The sequence below is a fragment of the Ictidomys tridecemlineatus genome, chromosome X (assembly GCF_052094955.1).
Source record: "Ictidomys tridecemlineatus isolate mIctTri1 chromosome X, mIctTri1.hap1, whole genome shotgun sequence".
Lineage (NCBI taxonomy): Eukaryota > Metazoa > Chordata > Mammalia > Rodentia > Sciuridae > Ictidomys > Ictidomys tridecemlineatus.
The window spans coordinates 102,219,245-102,236,815 of NC_135493.1; the positions used below are offsets into that span (position 1 = coordinate 102,219,245).

At 36.7% G+C, this 17,571-nt stretch overlaps 1 protein-coding gene and 1 non-coding gene across 24 annotated transcripts in view; both read left to right on the forward strand.

Annotated features, from left to right (window-relative positions):
- Dmd (dystrophin) overlaps nucleotides 1-17,571 on the forward strand; it is a 2,094,227-nt gene that overhangs the window by 2,071,348 nt on the left and 5,308 nt on the right. For 15 of the 23 annotated variants that reach the window (XM_078034984.1, XM_078034996.1, XM_078034982.1 and 12 more), the window contains one exon: nucleotides 6,645-6,737. In XM_078034984.1, coding sequence (XP_077891110.1) covers nucleotides 6,645-6,737 — 93 coding nt within the window. Of the gene's footprint in view, nucleotides 1-6,644; nucleotides 6,738-15,135; nucleotides 15,168-17,571 lie in introns of all 23 variants that reach the window. The other 8 variants (XM_078034988.1, XM_078034991.1, XM_078034995.1 and 5 more) reach the window with 1 other exon arrangement.
- Trnaa-ugc (transfer RNA alanine (anticodon UGC)) lies at nucleotides 2,659-2,732 on the forward strand. Its single transcript has one exon. It is a non-coding gene; the product is annotated as a tRNA-Ala (tRNA).

The window sequence follows — 17,571 nt, forward strand, 5'->3', positions numbered from 1 at the left end:
TGTTTCTTATCAAAAGAACAAAATCCTTCAATTCATCTGTCCAAATTTAGCCCTCATTGTGAACTACCTGAACAGATGATATAAATACTTTCCTGATTGGTTCCTTTGACTTCTGCATCTTCACCTTTCCAAGCCTTCCAGATGGTTCTAGTTACTCCCCTACTAGTCAGATTATATTATATTATTTCCTTCCTTTAGCATTTTATGGCTTCTATATTCTTTCAAAATGAAGTCCAAACTCTTTAACATTATCTTTAGCATTGAGCACAATTTTTTCTTTTTCTTTTTTTCAGGGGGGATTCTGGGGATTGATTAAACCCAGAGGCACTTTATCACTAAGCCACAATCTCAACCCTTTTTATTTTTTATTTAGAGACAAAGTCTCACTATGTTTCTTAGGGCTTTACTAAGTTGCAGAGGCTGGTCTCGAACTTGCAATCCTCCTGCCTCAGCCTCCTGAGTCATGTGCCTGAGTCGTTGGCTTATAGGCATGTGCCAACACACCTGGCTGCACATGTTTTCTTAACCTGAAATATACCATTTTTTCTTTTCATGAAGTGGATCTTCCTTTAGAACTTAATCATGTACTGTATGGGTACATGATTAAGCCCACGCTGTATGGTTTTATTATGTATTATATCTTATCATTTACCCTGTGTTAATAACAGTTATTAGTATTTATTTTCCCCCTAGAACTATGTAGAATGTAAGCCCCTTAAGGACAGGACCTAAGAATTGCTTATTTTCTTTCCTAACTGAGCATCTTTTATGCAACAAACCTCCAGTAAAGTGCTTGCTGAATTAATGTTTTAGAAATCAAGCACAATACATTCTTGTGTACATCTGGAACAATCTGTATATTTAAGAAGTTTAGCTACTAATTTCCATATTTCTTAGCACCGATTAAAACTGACCAATTATTGTCAACATAATCACAGTATACCATAATTTTATTTAAAATTTTATGCACAGTATTTATGTGTAAAATTGAAAGTATCTATTCTAAATGATGACATAAAATAGTTAACTGAAGGCAAATATAGAGTATCAGATAAATCATTGTAATTTTTCTTGTGGAAAAAGTAAAGAAAGGCAAGAAGACATTAGTAAATAACACATCAAGTTGGAAATTGGTTAAAATCCAAAGAAAAATCATAGTGAGCATATTTGCTCACACACAGCCTCTTTATAAAAGAAAGTAATTTTCTTATCCGCAGTTCCTTTTTTAAAAGAGAATAATCTGCTTAGATGTGAGCAAAATCTTTTCTCCATAGACTGCATAGGTTCTGCCTAAAATTGTTTTGTAAGCAAGTGGAACCATGATCAGCTTTGGAATTGAGGAAAAGTGAGTGAGTCATATAAAATACCATTTCTTCCAGAAAAGTCTGAAACCACAGTGTGTTTCAGAAGACTTAAAAAATATCTTGCCATGGGGCTGGGGTAGTGGCTCAGTGGTAGAGCACTTGCCTGGCACATGTGAGGCACTGGGTTCAATACTCGGCACCACATGATAATAAATAAATAAAATAAAGGTAATGTGTGCAAATACAATTTAAAATTTTAAAAAGAATATTTTTAAAGCATATCTTGCCATGGTCAGCCATTCTGTTTCTATTTTCTTAGATTAAATTGAGTCATCCCTCTGTTTTTTTTTTTCTTAACTTCATTGGTGATGAAAAGAAATGAACACATTATGGTGTATCAAGGTAATATTTGAATTTGACTCTATCTTTCTTTATTTTGAAACATTCATTTTTGAAATGTTTCTGTCATTTCTCTGGCTAACTTCAGAAAAGCCAAGATCATATTGCTAGGAATCGAAAAAAAAATTTTTACATGTGTTTGTGAGAATCAATTTGGAGTTGAATCAAGTTGAAGTGTTAAATGTAAAGGAACTGCTATTAACTAAAATCCCTCAACCACTAGCAGTATGCTATTTGAGCAGGCAATGAATCAGTAAAGTATGGATAAGGACTGACCAGATTCCTAGTGGGCACATTAGTGATTCAGTATGTATTTTCCTATTGAATAAATGAAAAGGTTTTTTTTTTCTTTCTTTTTTTGGTGGGGTGAGTGAGGGCTTGTTGTCACAGGTATGGTTATTAGGATCAGGAACATTTGGGGGTTGCCTGTCATTTTGCATAGTGTATGATCAAAAAACCCACAGATATTCGTATCTTATTAGGTTGATGTCTTCAAACATTATATCAACTGTCATAATTTTTATTTTTCATTGACATACAGTATTTGTGCTTATTTTGGGGGCACAGCATTTTAATTCAATATAATATACAATGTGTAATGATCAAATCAGAGCAATTAGCATTTCTGTCTCCTCAAATCTTAGCATTTTTATATGTTGGGAACCTTCTGTTGGCTATGGCCATGTTTATAAATAACTACAAAATTCTTTCTTTTTATGGTACTGGCAATTGAACCCACAGGTGCTTAACCACTGAGCCACATCCCCAGGCCTTTTTTGTATTTTTATTTAGAGACAAGATCTCCCTAAATTGCCAAGGCTGACTTTGCCCTCGTGATCCTCCTGCTCCTCCTCTCAAGCTGCTGAGATTACAGGCTAGGATTACAGGAGTGCACTGCCATGCCCTGCAACAAAATTCTTAAGTTGCATTTTCTCATTCACATCTCAGTTGGGGCTGGGGATGTAGCTCAGTTGGTAGAGTGCTTGCTTTGCATGCACAAGGCCCTGGGTTCAATCCCCAGCACCACAAAAAAAGAAACATCTCTGTTAGTTGACTGAAATTTTCTAAGAGCACAGCTACACTTGACTCTAGGTCATGGGTTGGATTTAGGACTGTCCCATACATGAGCAAATCCAAATTCTTGGGCCAGGAAAGTCTGCTCCTCCCAAACTTTCTCATTCTTATCTACACTGTCTTTCTTCTTGCTGTATTTTGAGCAAGTCAATCACACTCTTCTCTTGGGACCTTTGCATTTGCTATTTCATCTGTCTGTTACAGTTTCCCTTTATATTCCTACATGGCTCACATCCTCAAGTCCTTAAAAGGTTTTGCTCAAGTGCAATTTATAATGAGGGCTTCCAAGGCTGCCCTTTCTTAAGATTTGTCCTCATTGTCCTTTTCAAACCCTCTCCTCAAGAATGTTTATCACCTGGGCTGGGGTTGTGGCTCAGTGACAGACCACTTGCCTAGCATGTGTGAGGCACTGGGTTTGATTCTCAGCACAATATATAAATAAATTTTTTAAAAATGTCCATCAACAACTAAAAAATAATTTTTAAAAAAAGAATGTTTATCACCACCCAACATACATAAACAATTTACTCGTTTATTTGTTCAGCATGAATACCTCCATAAGAATGTGAGATTCATTGAGACAAGGCTTTTTGGTTGTTCATTTCTATAACTCATGCATCTAGAACTGTGCCTGGAATATAGTCAGTTTTGGTCAATTTTTTAATGAAAATTAATCTTACAGTTAATTTTTATGGGTTTTATGTAAATCATTTAAAAAAAACTGACCCAGTATATTAGAGTACAATGATATTACTTTCAATTCAGGGTCCACTTAGAAGTTTTAACTTCTCCTATATAATGTAATACTGAAAATATTAGGCATTAAGCATTTTTCAGTTGATTCATCTCTACTTATCAATGCAGGAGATGTATCTGATTTCAATTAAAAAGATAAAGTCATGTTGGGAAATCTGGAGAATATTGAGAAAAGAAGAAAACAAGATGATACTTCACTTGTTTATGTGATATGTAGGATGTATTAGATACTCAAAAATGTTTGAAGGGGGGTTAGGGGTGTAGTTGAATGGTAGAATGTGTACTTGGCATGCACAAAGCTTCTGGGTTCAATCTTCAGCACTAAAAAAAGTTTGAATGGATGTAATTATCACTGCCATGAAAGTTTTCCATTAAAACAAGCTAATTTTACATTTGTACTTGGGCACTCCTATTTGAGACTCACAGATGATAGTTTATCTGTAAAGTTGAACTTGGCTGACATCATTCAACTTATACTTTATAATTTGATCCTTGAAATAATTCAGGGACAGGAATGCCAATCACATCGTTGAACTGAACCTGAATCTTAACACACTACTATTGAGTTCCTCGAGCTCCAGTATGATGTAATTAAACTGTCAGAAATATTAACATCAATGTTCATGAGTGTCTCTGTAGGTTCTGATTTATTCTATAAGACATACTGTCACAGAGATGGACTTGCCACCATTAAAAATGCCTCATATTTCCCAATTCAGCAAAAATCTGCATCACTAATGGAACAAAGAGATATAATCAGCCCTGCAGTTGTCAGGATCCTGTTCCTCATGGTAGTATTTCATTCATTCCATCTTCACCAGATAATGGGCATTTAACACTACAAGAAAAGAGAAAGAAAAATACCTTCTTTCATTACTTTCTTTCTTTAAAGATTGTGTGTGTGTGTGTGTGTGTGTACACATGCGCATGTATAGAGAAAGAGTCTTCCTTTTCTATTTTGTGACCTTAATCCTTTTCTGTCTTTGTTATTTCAAAGAGGTTTCCTATGGTCTGTTACCATGAGATACAGAGAGGCTTTTTATTATCCCAAATCTTAACTCTCCATTCTAATAATGATATAAAGCCCCAGATCCAACTAAGATATGATTTTTGTCTTAATGGTTAGCATTAGCAGTGATTCTTTTAGCTGGTGCTTTAAAAGCAAGGATAAGCTGGGTGTGGTAGTGGCACATGCTTGTAAATCCCAGCCACTCAGGAGGCTGAAGAAGGAGGATCCCAAATTTAAGGCCAGCCTCAGCAATTTCGGGAGACCCTGTCTCAAAAAGTTTGGGGATGTAACTTAGTGGTAACTCATACCTGGCTTCAATCTCCAGTACTCCCCCCACCCCAAAAAAGATGAAAATGTAAGAATAACTTCAGTATTACAATTATCATTGAAAATCCAAGTGGTATAGACTAAAGGAAATGATAAAAATATATAAATCATTTATTCACTGGCTCCCCTGTTATAAGTGAAATGTGAACCTGAGGTTGCCCTTAAGCATGGTCATTATTGCTGACTTGCTGAAACAAGGTCTTGTTTTAAATGGAAGTAACAATGTGCTGAACAAGTAGAGCTTGAAAAGATGTTATTTTAATTATTGGAAGATTGACTATTATGGAAAATTAGTTTCAGAGAACCTTCAAAATTGAAAATGAACTTGATTTATACCTAAGAAATTTCCCCCTTACTGCAAAATGTTCTTTGAGGGGTATTTCTTTGACACATGAATGAACAATAGAGACTCTGATGTACAAAGTCTATAAGGAGATTCTCATTCCCTGAGAAAGCCATCCATTCCTCAAGAATTCCTTTACTTACACATCAGCACTCTACACACATAAGCAAATCTCAAAACTGAGAAAGAAAATTTCTCTCTATAAAATGATCAAACATCATTTTGATAATGTAGTCCCAAGTAACAAGGAGGAAAGGAACAAAATTCCCCATTACACTCTACGTCTACTATCCTTAGAATACTAATGTTTCATTATCTATGCAGGTCACGTGCAACTTTTATTTCTATTACATTGGGCCTTAAAAGTATTTGAGTTTTGTTTGTAATTTTAGTTAAATGTCAAAGTGAAGCATGAAAAAAATACCTCAGTGTCTTCACTTTATTCTTACCTTCATAAAGTAAACACAGAATGAAACATTCTTTTGTGTTGAGGAGATACCCTGCAATTTTGTAATAATTGTTTCATTCCAAAAAAGTTCAGCTGGGTGCAATGGCACATGCTTGTAATCCTGGCAAGTCCAGAGGCTAGGGCAGGAATATTGCAAGCTCCAGAACAGCCTTCTTGATATAGAGAGACCCTGTCTCAAAATAAAAAATAAAATGGGCTGGGGATGCTGCTTAGTGGTGGAGGGCCCCTGGGGGTTCAATTAGGAGAGAGGATTCACATTTGTTAATGTTTCATAAGAAAAGAAGATTTATCAACTTAACTTCTCCATCCACCCCTTGGTAACAGGGATTGAACCCAGGGGTGTTTAATGACTGAGCCACATCCCTATCCCTTTTTATTTTTCAGTGGATACACAATCTTTTAAACTTTGTTTTCTTCTCCAAGAATAGTGACACAAATAACTATGTAGAATTCTTCACTTTAAAGAATTAACCCCTAATTATTATTTTTTTTATATTTTGTTTTAGTTGTAGTTGGACACAATACCTGTATTTTATTTTTATGTGGTGCTGAGGATTGAACCCAGCACCCTGCATGTGTTAGGAGAGCACTCTACTGCTGAGCCACAACCCCAGCCCATGTCCTCTAATTATTAAGCTGGAGTATTTTTTTTTTTGTTAATGTTCTTCATGAGCAAGTAAAGGGAATTTTACACACACACACACACACACATATGTGTGTGTGTGTGTGTGTGTTTGTGTGTGTGTGTGTAGAAGATATGTACTGGGCATCTAATCCAGGGGGCGCTTTACCTAACCATCCTCCTGCCTCAGCCTCCCCAATCACTGGGCTTACAAGTGTGTACCACCATGCCTTACTATAATGGTTTTAAAAAGTAATCATGGCCCCTCTCTCTGGAACCTCTATGTTTTGCTAACATATAATTCATCCTTTTGTTTTGTTTTGTTTTTTTCTTTCATTAAGGTGAGGAAGATCTTCTCAGTCCTCCCCAGGACACAAGCACAGGGTTAGAGGAAGTGATGGAGCAACTCAACAACTCCTTCCCTAGTTCAAGAGGTAAGCTCCAATACCTAAATGGGACTCACATAAACTGGAATGATGGCGCTCTCTTCTGTACCCTACTGATGTATATGCATTATCCACCTGAAAGCCAACATTTGCCTACAGAATGCCAATTTGGGTCCATGGTGGGAAGATGTTATTTTTACTATGAATTTCTGGTTTGGCTTATTTGGAATTCAATCACCTATGTCAATGAGGTGTTTCTAGAAATAGGCATTCTACTGTGTCAAATATTTTATTTGCTTCACATATTGGTCTGAAGAGTTAGTTAGAAGGTATCTTTTACTTAAGAGTAATTATTATGTGACTTTTTCAAATGAGGAAATGAATGCCCTGTGATGCTTTTGCAAGGAACATGTAGCTGCTATGTGGTACAGTGAGACCTAGGACATGCCTAGCAAATGGTGGTGCTAGGGATTCTGACTCACCCACTGATGCCCTTTTATATTTAAAAATTGTATCATACCCCATCATTTAAGTAAAAGATAATGAATCTTTTATAGATTAGTTTACTAATCCATAGTTACAGTATAAGCTTTATAAAGAAAAATATTAATATTATTTTTCTTTCTTTCCATCACTTTGACCTGTATATTTTGCTTCTTATGCACAAGCAGCCTTTTCACCCACAGAATCTTCCCTCCAGCCTGAGCTTCAGATGTCTTCCTTCACCCAAAGAGATATTTTGCTGCCATTATTAGTTTCTGGGGGCATTTATTTTGGTATATTGCCCCAACATAAAAGTCACTGATCCACCTCCCTTCCACAAATAAAAAGAATGGTAGCAGTCACCTGTGATCAAATAGAAGGAAAGCCTGGGGAAGTATAAAGAGGAAAACACCAGGCTTTGTGACCAATGATTGGCATCCCTAATGAGCAGCCTGGGAGGGAAGGGCGGCAGAAAATCTGGGCTATTTGTTCCTCTCCATAAGGGCAATGAGGAGGGTGTTTTGAGTAGTATGTTTTTCCTATCTTTTTGTTCAGTGTCAGTTAACAATGGCCATTTCCTAGCTATTTGATGTGCAAGAGAACGTTGTGCAGTGCACGCTAAAAGCAATAATGTTCTAGTGGAGCGTTGCTAAGGAACCGTCAGGGGAAGCTAATTTTAAATGTCTGCACCAGCCATCTTTTCACTGCTGAGCACCACTGATGTGTTGATTTTAACAGATAAGAATCTTATCTGTCTTCCACTCACCTCTACACCCCCCCCACCTGCCACCTGCATCCCCATCCTGAATAGCTTACATATCTCTTCTTTCTACTCTTCACTATTTATAAGGAGAAGACCATATACTGGATTGGCACAAATCAAATGCTTTCACCTTTATTCTCATTATTTTATCCTGTCAGTTTTTACTAGTGCCTACTAGTATCAGAGAAAGTACTAGAGAGTCAAAGAAGAAATGACAAGTTCCTTGCCTTCAAGGAACTTACGGTCCCTTAGGGACAGAGAATTCCAAAGAAGTTCAGATCACAAAGCAATTATATGATGACTGTAATAGAAATTTATTTGGCATGAGTAAATCCCTGATTTGACCATTATCTATATAAGAGAAGCATTTTACATACACTACACATATATGTATATAATCGCATATACATACAAAGATCAGAAACAGTAGCTTCTATACTACATAAATAAAACACCTGATAGTGAATTAGGAAGGAAGGAGTTAACCTGAAGCAGAAGTTTCTTCTTCAAGGTTGTACACATTTCATCACCCCCACGCTTTCCTTTGAAGGTCCTAGATAAGCATCTTATCCCAGCCCCTTGAACTAGAAGCTTGTTTACCTGCTGTATGGGATATAGGTAGCTGCTCTGTTGGTGCCCTGGGCATTTCTCCCACATCTAAACAACAAGCATATTTCAGGAAAGAGGCAACAGCAAGACTGCTGGCTTTCCTTCCCTAGAGGTAGCCTTGCCTTCTTTTTTGTACCCATGCCTCTGCTCCACCCTAATTAGCTTTAAGGTAAAATCTTTTGCAGCATATCCCTGAGTTTCCTTTTTAGAGTCCTTGAAACTAGATTGGGTGTAGAATAAATCTCCTAAAAGACTAGAAATTTACCTCTTCTGATATGGTATTTGCAGTTAACATTGCTGATGTTGTTGTAGTTACTTGTGTGATATTGATTTACTTGTATGGCATCTTGGGAAACTATTCAGGCTGCCTGGATAGTGTTGCTAAATTAGTGCTTATGGAACAATACCATCCCCCCAAGTTCTGCAGTTTTCAAATACAGGATAAAGAGGCCTTATCCTTACACCAGTTCCATTGACTAAGTTTCTATTTAATCATACCCCAGTGGCATGAGAAAATTACTTCATATTCTTAAAAATAGACAAATATATATATATATAATAAAACAGTGGCTAATATGTTAGCGGAGCTGGGCTGGTCTTCTTGATACTGTGACCTTGGGTTTTGTTTTGTTTTTCCATGATTCTTGCTAAATGGGGCATTGTTATTAGGCCTTTTCCTCCTCAAATTCAGATGGATAAAAAGTTTCATTGTTATAAAAATAGAATAAAAAGTGCCTCTTGGAGGCACAGTGGCACATGTTTATAATCCCAGAGACTTGAGAGTTTGAGGCAGGAAGATCACAAGTTCAAGGCCAGCTTCAGTGAAGCCCTAAGCAACTTAATGAGACCCTGCCTCAAAATAAAAAATAAAAAGGACTGGGGATGTGGCTTAGTGGTTAAGCACCCCTGGGTTTAATTCCCAGTACCAAATGTCTCTTGGATCTTTTATTTATAACTAAAAGTATTTTTTATTGAGGAGAAGGAGAAAGAGACAGGAACAGTTGGGTTAAGAAAGAACATCTTACCAGTTGTTAGGTATATTAGATTGATATTAAGCAGAAGTTCTTGAGAATCTCAACATCTCAGGATTATAGACTCTCAGAAATAGAATATCCATGGAAGGTCATCTAAGTGTTTTTATATTCAGAATGGTAGTCATTGACCTGATTTGATCATTATCTATATAAGAGAAGCATTTTACATACACTATACATGTATGTATATAGTCACATATACATACAAAGATCAGAAACAAATGTTTGAAACAGTACTTCTATACTACATAAATGCATGCTGCTTCTGTCCGTCCTTCCTTCCTTCCTTCCTTCCTTCCTTCTTTTCTTTCTATTTTTTTTGGCAGTACTGAAGATTAAACCCAAGGGTGCTCTGCCACTGAGCTGTGTTCCCAGACTTCCTTTTTATTTCCATTTTGAGACAGGGTCTCCTCCCACTTCTCTCTCAAGTTGCCCAGGCTGACCTGGAATTTGCAGTCCTCCTACCTTAGCCTCCCAAGTAACTGAGATTATAGACACAAGCCTATGCAATGGCTCTGTTTTATTTACTGAAAAATAAAATGCTGATTACAATCCACTATATTGATTTTCTGATCCAGATGATTAAAAAAAGTCTTATCTAACTGATCTCAGTTTTCTTTGTCTAGGTGAATATCTTTTTTTAAAAAAGTAAATAAATATTTTTACCATGGAAGTTGCTTCCAAGATCTATTTATGTCTTAGAGGACTTTGTAGTTTTATTCTGACTCTTCCATCCATGTTCCTGTTGTTGTGTTACAAAAAATAATAAGTTCATGGTTGCTACAGCTGTTTCAGACAGCTGTTTGAGTAACTCAAAACAGATGTCAGAGCCAGAGGTCTGACATGTAGTGGAAATGTGCTATTAAATACCACCTCATGGTTTATTTAACCCTGCTAGTTAATTGCCCACAGAGGAAAATCATTTTTTTAAAAAAAATACATTTTTCATAATTATATAAAGCACGTGAATAGGTGGGTTGTTGTATACTTTAAATTTACAATTTGTTGCTGTTCTTGTTAGCTCTTGCCAAGTTTTGATTTAAGAGTTGGACCTTAAGTTATCAACCAATCTTTAGTTTTCATTTTCACAAAGAGTATCTAGAAGCTCAAAGAAATTAAGTTCCTTATTCATGGCCAATTCCACAAGTTAAATTAAGCTTCTAATCTTATCTCCATGGCCTTGCTAAACAGTTATCCAAATTAATAAAGGGTTGCATGCTTCTCCATTTAGTGATAAACTGAAGGCCAACATTATTCCTGTATAAGAGGCAAAATAAACTGCATTGTGTTGAATGTGTAAACGTATGCACATTTAGCTTTGTGATTATATCTTTTCTATCTAGATACAGTTAGTTCACAACCATTTGGGAGATTTCAGTGGCTCAGTATATATTTAAACACTGAACTTTAGCCAGTTTCTATCTAATTTGCCATTTATCTATCTGTAATCCACCTTCTGTCTGAGTATATGTACAAGTTGAATTCCAATGTAATGAAAATCATTGTTTACTTATCTACTCTAAGACATTTTCCAAATATCCCCCATTATTCTATAGGAATACTACATGAATGAACAATAAGTATGATTTTAAAATAAATCCTTTAAGCAATTTGTCTGTAAGTCAGTGATCAGTTAGCAGTCTACAGATACATTTTAATATGTATAGTACGTCTTAATGAAAGGAATGCTTTTTTGGTGGTATGATATTAGTCTCTCCAAAATAAAGTTCCATTCATAGAGATTAATGAATAATAGAATCCAATATAAGCTCTTACTACAATAAGACAATCAAGAAAGCAGTGAGCAGTGCTTTGTGAGGATTTCTGTTGTGTGTGTGTAGTCTCTGGCCTACTGACCTGTGCCACATAATATGTCTCCCAAAGCTTGTACCATCCTGTCTCTTTTATACCATCCCTTCTCAAATATGCTCACATACATTCTGTCAAAGGTTCCTAAATTACCCAACACAAGAGCTTTTTAAAACCTGCCATCTTTTAAAATTCACATCATTTCATAGTTTGTTTCTTTTGTTTGGTGGGGTTTTGTTGTTGTTTTACTTTGTTTTATTTATACTGGAGATTGATCTCAGGGGTACTTGACCTCTGAGCCACATCCCCAGCCCTATTTTGTATTTTTTTTAGAGATAGAGTCTCACTGAGTTGCTTAGTGCCTCACTTTTGCTGAAGCTGGCTTTGAACTTGAGATCCTCTTTCTCTTGCCTCAGCCTCCTGAGCTGCTAGGATTATAGGCATGTGCCATGGTGCCCAGCTCACATTTTTTTTAAATGGAAGAGCAACATAAAGAACAAAGGCAGATGGATGTACCCCTTTGGGGCACTATTGTTTCTAATCTAGTTCCACAAAAGTTGTGAGCAGCTATCCTTTACACCAGGGATTAGCTCATGGGCCAAATCTGGCCTACTGCCTGTTGTTAGAAATAAAGTTTTATTGAAACACAGCCATATCTATTAATTTACATGCTATTGATGACTGTTTTCTCACTACAAGGGCAGAGTGGTTGTGACAAGCTTGAACTGTTGCTACAGAAATTGTGTGGCTTGTAAACCTGAAATACTTATTATCAGGCCCTGCATGGAGAAATCTTACCAATCTCTGCCTTACACTATTTTGTGTTCATTCTGGCTTATTACATGAATACAGCCATGGACTTCAGTGCTAACTAAGTTTCAGCTCAACAAACCTGTGCTATTGAATTGATTTATATATTTATATCCATATTCACCAAAGAATTTGTATATTCAGTATTGAAAGCATAGGTAGCTATTTGAATCATCTTTGACTTGTAAATGAAACAGAAGCCCTAAAAATGGACAAAATTTCCCCTACCTTTTAAAAATAGTGAACTAAGATTAAAGATAGTCAAAAACAATAACATCTTCCACTTTTGTCTCTGAACTGGTAAATTACAATCAATAATCTCAAGTTCATACTGCCTCAGGAAACTAAACTTCTCCAGACCTGACCAAGCCCTTTATTTAGAGCCAGTACTGTCCCAACACACTTCCCTTTTCTCTTGATTCATTTCCTGATAATATACCACATTGCCAGATGGACACTTGAACTGAAGGTGTAAGGAAATTCATTTCCAAAGACTGTACTTATGAAATCAAACATCTATCTGGTACTTGTGTGTGTGTGTGTGTGTGTGTGTGTGTGTGTGTGTGTGTGTGTTGTGTGTGTATGTGTATTGATCAAGAACTCTTTAAAATGTTGCAACCAAGTAGGTTCTATTTTGTCAGTGTAGAACTGTTCCCAGTACAATAGAAAACATTATTTGTTTTTTGTTTGTTTGTTTGTTTGTTTTTTATGGTTTTGGTTTGATTTTGTATTGGAGATTGAACCCAGGAGTAGTCTACCATTGAACTACATCCTCAGCCCCTTTTGGCTTTATTTTTTTAAGACAGGGCATCACTAAATTGCTAAGGTTAGCCTTGAACTTGAGATCCACTTGCCTCAGCCTCTGAAGTCACTGGGTTTATAGACATGTGCCACTGCACCCAGCCATTATTTGCTTTTAACAGTTTATTTTATTTTTTACAAAAAGAGGAACTTCTTTTTATACTGTTAATGAGCACATAGGGACCTGAATGAAGAGGGAGGATTTGGAATAAGATTAGGGTTTACATAGGCTCTGAAGCATGGCTTCTGAAGAAGTACCTACCTAGAACCACCCAAATAGCATTTTCTGCAGACTATCCAGCTGCAAGCAGTTGATACTAACTTCTGAATATGACTTGATGTCAAATTAATAAAGATACATAAAGTTGATCATTCTAGGAACTGTGATCATTCTGAAATGAAATCACATCATTTTCTAACAATACTGTCCTCCCTAAAAGTTCTGAAGTTTTAAAAATAGAACAAAGTGACAAGCCAGAACAAGTTACAAACTCTTGGCATTCAAGCTAAAGAATAGTACTCCAAGGCCAAGTTGCTTAGAACACAGAAAAGACACTTGGCCTTGATCTTGCTACTACCTTACGAATTCAGTGCAGTTATCAAATATGAATAATGGCTAAGGTTTAAGGATAAAATGTGGGTGAGCAACATGGGAACTTACCCTCAAGGAATCTATAGTTTTATAGGGAAAGAGAATTCTATTACCAGACAGTATACCTGAAAGTATAAAGATTTAAAAAGAAAGAAAAACCAAAAAGGTATTCAAAAGAAAGGGCAAGTAATTCACAAGGAGCTTAATGATATTCTCCCTTTTCCTATGACATATTATGGATCTGCCATTGATAACACTCCTGCTGAGGATCCAGAAATTTTTTTTCTCTCTTGCCATGGTTGGGGAGCATCAAGAACATCCTTTCATGGTCCTTAAGCAATCTCTAACTCTCAGGAAAATTCAGAAGGAAGAAAAGAAGGAGGGAAGAAGGAAGGGAGGCAAGGAAGGAAGGAAAAAGTCATACCTAGAAAAACTTTTAATATATGCTAGAAGTTTGGAACTTGAGTTAAGAAAGATTTCTTTTATAACTCCATACTTCTTCATTCTCTGAAGTTATTTCAGGGAGTTTTAGTCTTGGAACCACTAAGCATGATGGGTTGAGGGAAAAGGAAATGGTGGACAGGCTCTCTAACAACTCCACTTTTATCTATTATAAATGCTGGAATTCCATTTAAGACTATTAGGAAATGTCCCATGGCCAAAGCCAAATAGCTTGAAACCCAGTATTTCACTTTTGAAGACCTGGAGATAAAAGGAAACTTCATGCCCAAGAGATATTAAGTATGGTCGGAGGTTCCTAATTTCCATCCAACTATGAAACATACTTTCTCATTCAAAAATAGGTTAAATGCATATAGATATAGGATTCTGTAAAGCAAGCCAAGTGTGTCTTTAGCCATTGACTCTCAATGTTCTGATATTTATTGAAATTTGAGGAGACTGAAGGCTCATTCTTGGATCTGGCTCTATGGCCTGCCCATTAGTGAGATTCACTTCTTCCCTTCATCTTTTCTTGCTATCTTCTCAAATGTCCCCAGTCCAATCATCAATATACTCAGTTTCTACCAGATAGAATAGATTATCCCAGGAGTATGGAGTTCAGCCTCTATATGGGATTCTCCTTTGCATTTGGGGTGCAAAGTTTTGGCACACAACAGCCAATTACTTTTTATGTTTCAGTGTGTTGATTGTCAAGTCCAAAGTGAAGAGAGTCTGAGATTATTGAATATTAAGCTTAAGATTCTACAGTTGCCCTTGAAAACAATGCTCAATTTGTCAAATTTCTATTCCATGCCAGTTTTCATCCAGTTTAATGCGTGAACTCTGTGGATTCTATAAATGATGTCTCCTGAATCATGTTTTCTGTTTACACTGATTTTTAAGTGTATGTAAAGGTTATTCGACTAGATGTGTCTTTTGGGTTTTTCTGTTTGTTTGTTTTTTTTTCCTCCAGAAGGGAATAAATGAATTGTCATCGCAACATTTGTTTGGTAAAAGAAGCAAATTGGTATGAAATTGTATATTTATGCATGTTTTTTTTCCCCTTTCTGATATCTCTACCTCTTCCTCTCTCTATTATTAAAGGAAGAAATACCCCTGGAAAACCAATGAGAGAGGTTAGTGAGATTCAGGCTCACAGCCATGGCTTCTGTCTGTCTCATCCCGCTTTCTATGTTTGGCCTTTGTGTAAGAAATGTGTGTGTGCACGCGCATGTGTGTATTGCACATTGTGTCATAATGTAAGGATGGTAGTCACCTCTCCACTTGCAGCTCATGAAGAACATTCCTCAAACATTCATTGCTGTGGTCATCACCATGACGACAGAATGGGGGTTGGGGGAGCAGAAATCTCTTGAAAGTGGCAATCCTCTGTGGTCCCTAGGATGTAATCCTGCAGTTCATCATCTGTTGCCATTTGCAACACAAACAAAGTCTTCAAAATAAATTTAGCCGTGAACATAATTGATGAGTCATAAAGCTTCCTTCCACTTCCAGGACCTTAGCATTTTCTGCCAGTGCCCTTGGATTTTAGTCTTCTGGGATGATGTCATTTGGGTTTTGTTTTCTTTTTTCCTGGTTCCTACACTCTTTCCCATTTTAGCTAATATTTTTGAAGCACATACTGTGTGCCAGGCACTGTTCTAAGCCCCTGCTATATTTTCCCTCAAATAATCTTAATGACAGATCTATGAAGTAGATACACTTCTTAACCCCATTTTACAGATAAGGAAATTCAGTTAGTAAGAGGGTTAGCAGTGTGTCCAAGGTGACAGAGCCAGGATTAAATTCCAGGCAACCTGGCTCCAGAGCCATACTCCTAACTCTTACGCTATACTGCCACCTCAGAAAATAGCGTTGAAATGCTTATGTCATCTTCACTTGCCCTTTAGAAGATGTTCCTTTTCATTTGGCATTTGGAACTAAGAGAGAATAATAACCAATTAGGTTCCAAAAAAAAATTGAAAGTTGGAGTCTTGAATTTCTTTTAATGTCTCACTAGGGGTTGAAAGCAGCAGCATACAGCACTATCACTGAATGTGGTTTAGGGATTTTACAGTGAAAAAACTGCTTCTTACTCCTGTTCTACCTGGAATATTGTCTGAACATCGAATTACCTAATCAAGTGGCTGTTGGATGACAGTGTTGAGTGACAGCCCAAATGAAACAAGATTGTCCTTGCCAAGAGTTTAATGTGAAAGAGAGGAGAAGGAAAGCTCACTGGTGGGATGTCAGTGGTATGCACTGTTCTGGGTGACAGATTGAATGGGTGGAAAGTTCCTATATGAGAAGATTCTGGATTGTTAGCAATGGGATGGACTGAAGTCCACTGATTCATTTAAACATAAGAAATCATACTGGAAATTCTGCTAACACCATGCTGTGCAAGTTTAATGAATCCCATGATCCTCAGTGTGTCTACACCAGTGCTCCCTTCCAGGGCTTCATGCAATGGGGTCTTAGGGAGGGAGTGGTAGGCTGGGAGGAAAAATTAAAGAAACCTGAATCAGTGAAGCATTGAGTGCTCCTACCTCATGTACTTCATATGTGACACTTCTTGGTTTCGTTCTTATGGTAAGTGCCTCTTAAAATTTATTTTAACTTTTTGTGAAAAGTTGTGCCACAGTTTTGACCCCCTGTATGCGTTCTTTTTGATGAACAACTTTTTTAAAAGGCCAGCACACAAAATTAAAGTCACAGAGGCACTTGGAGATGACTACCTAAGGCATACTATAGTCAGATAAGTTTCCAGAAGCCAGAGAATCAAAACAATAATCACTTTTTTAATGCTATGACAATACCCTAAATGCACAGTAGACCAGATATTTCCCAGAGATTAAACTATAGAGAAGAAAAGATAAGCAAATTTCACTGCAGTATTCTGGCTTTGCTTGGGCCAACTGAATACTAACCATTTATTTGGGAATTGTATTTTTAAAAAAAATAGAGTGCCAGATTGCTATTGAGGTCTTGGATGTTTGCCAGAAAGTCTCAATTCCAATCACTGTGGAAAACAACTCCCTTAGGCAGTGGCGGCTTGTGAGACTAAATGTGTTGCAGTTAGTGCCAACTTGGAAAAACATAAAACTGCCCTAATGTTCAACGCATGGTGCCTTTGTGTTCAATAATCCTTGCTTAAGAATGGATTAAATTAATACTTTCTATAGACATATTTTGGTGTCAACTTGTGCCTGAAGCTGATTGCAAACGCCTGAATCCTGGCTGCTTTTCAGTGCCCCTTGCGTTTATAGGAATGAGATTTTAATTTTGACTTTAGAAAAATCTGTCAGGTAAAATTGATGACCGCACTAATGCTGTGCCTTACCCACACGGATAGTAGAACTAGGATACAAATTGGTTTTATGTATGCATGTCACAGTGTGGTTTGAATCCTCCAGTGGATTGAGGTTTGATTCTTTGGGGCAATATTTTGTCCAAAACAGAATTTGTATTTTTTTTTCTGGATCTTATGGAAACCTTCATGAAAAAAAATGGAATCATTATTTTGGTGAAACAGGTATT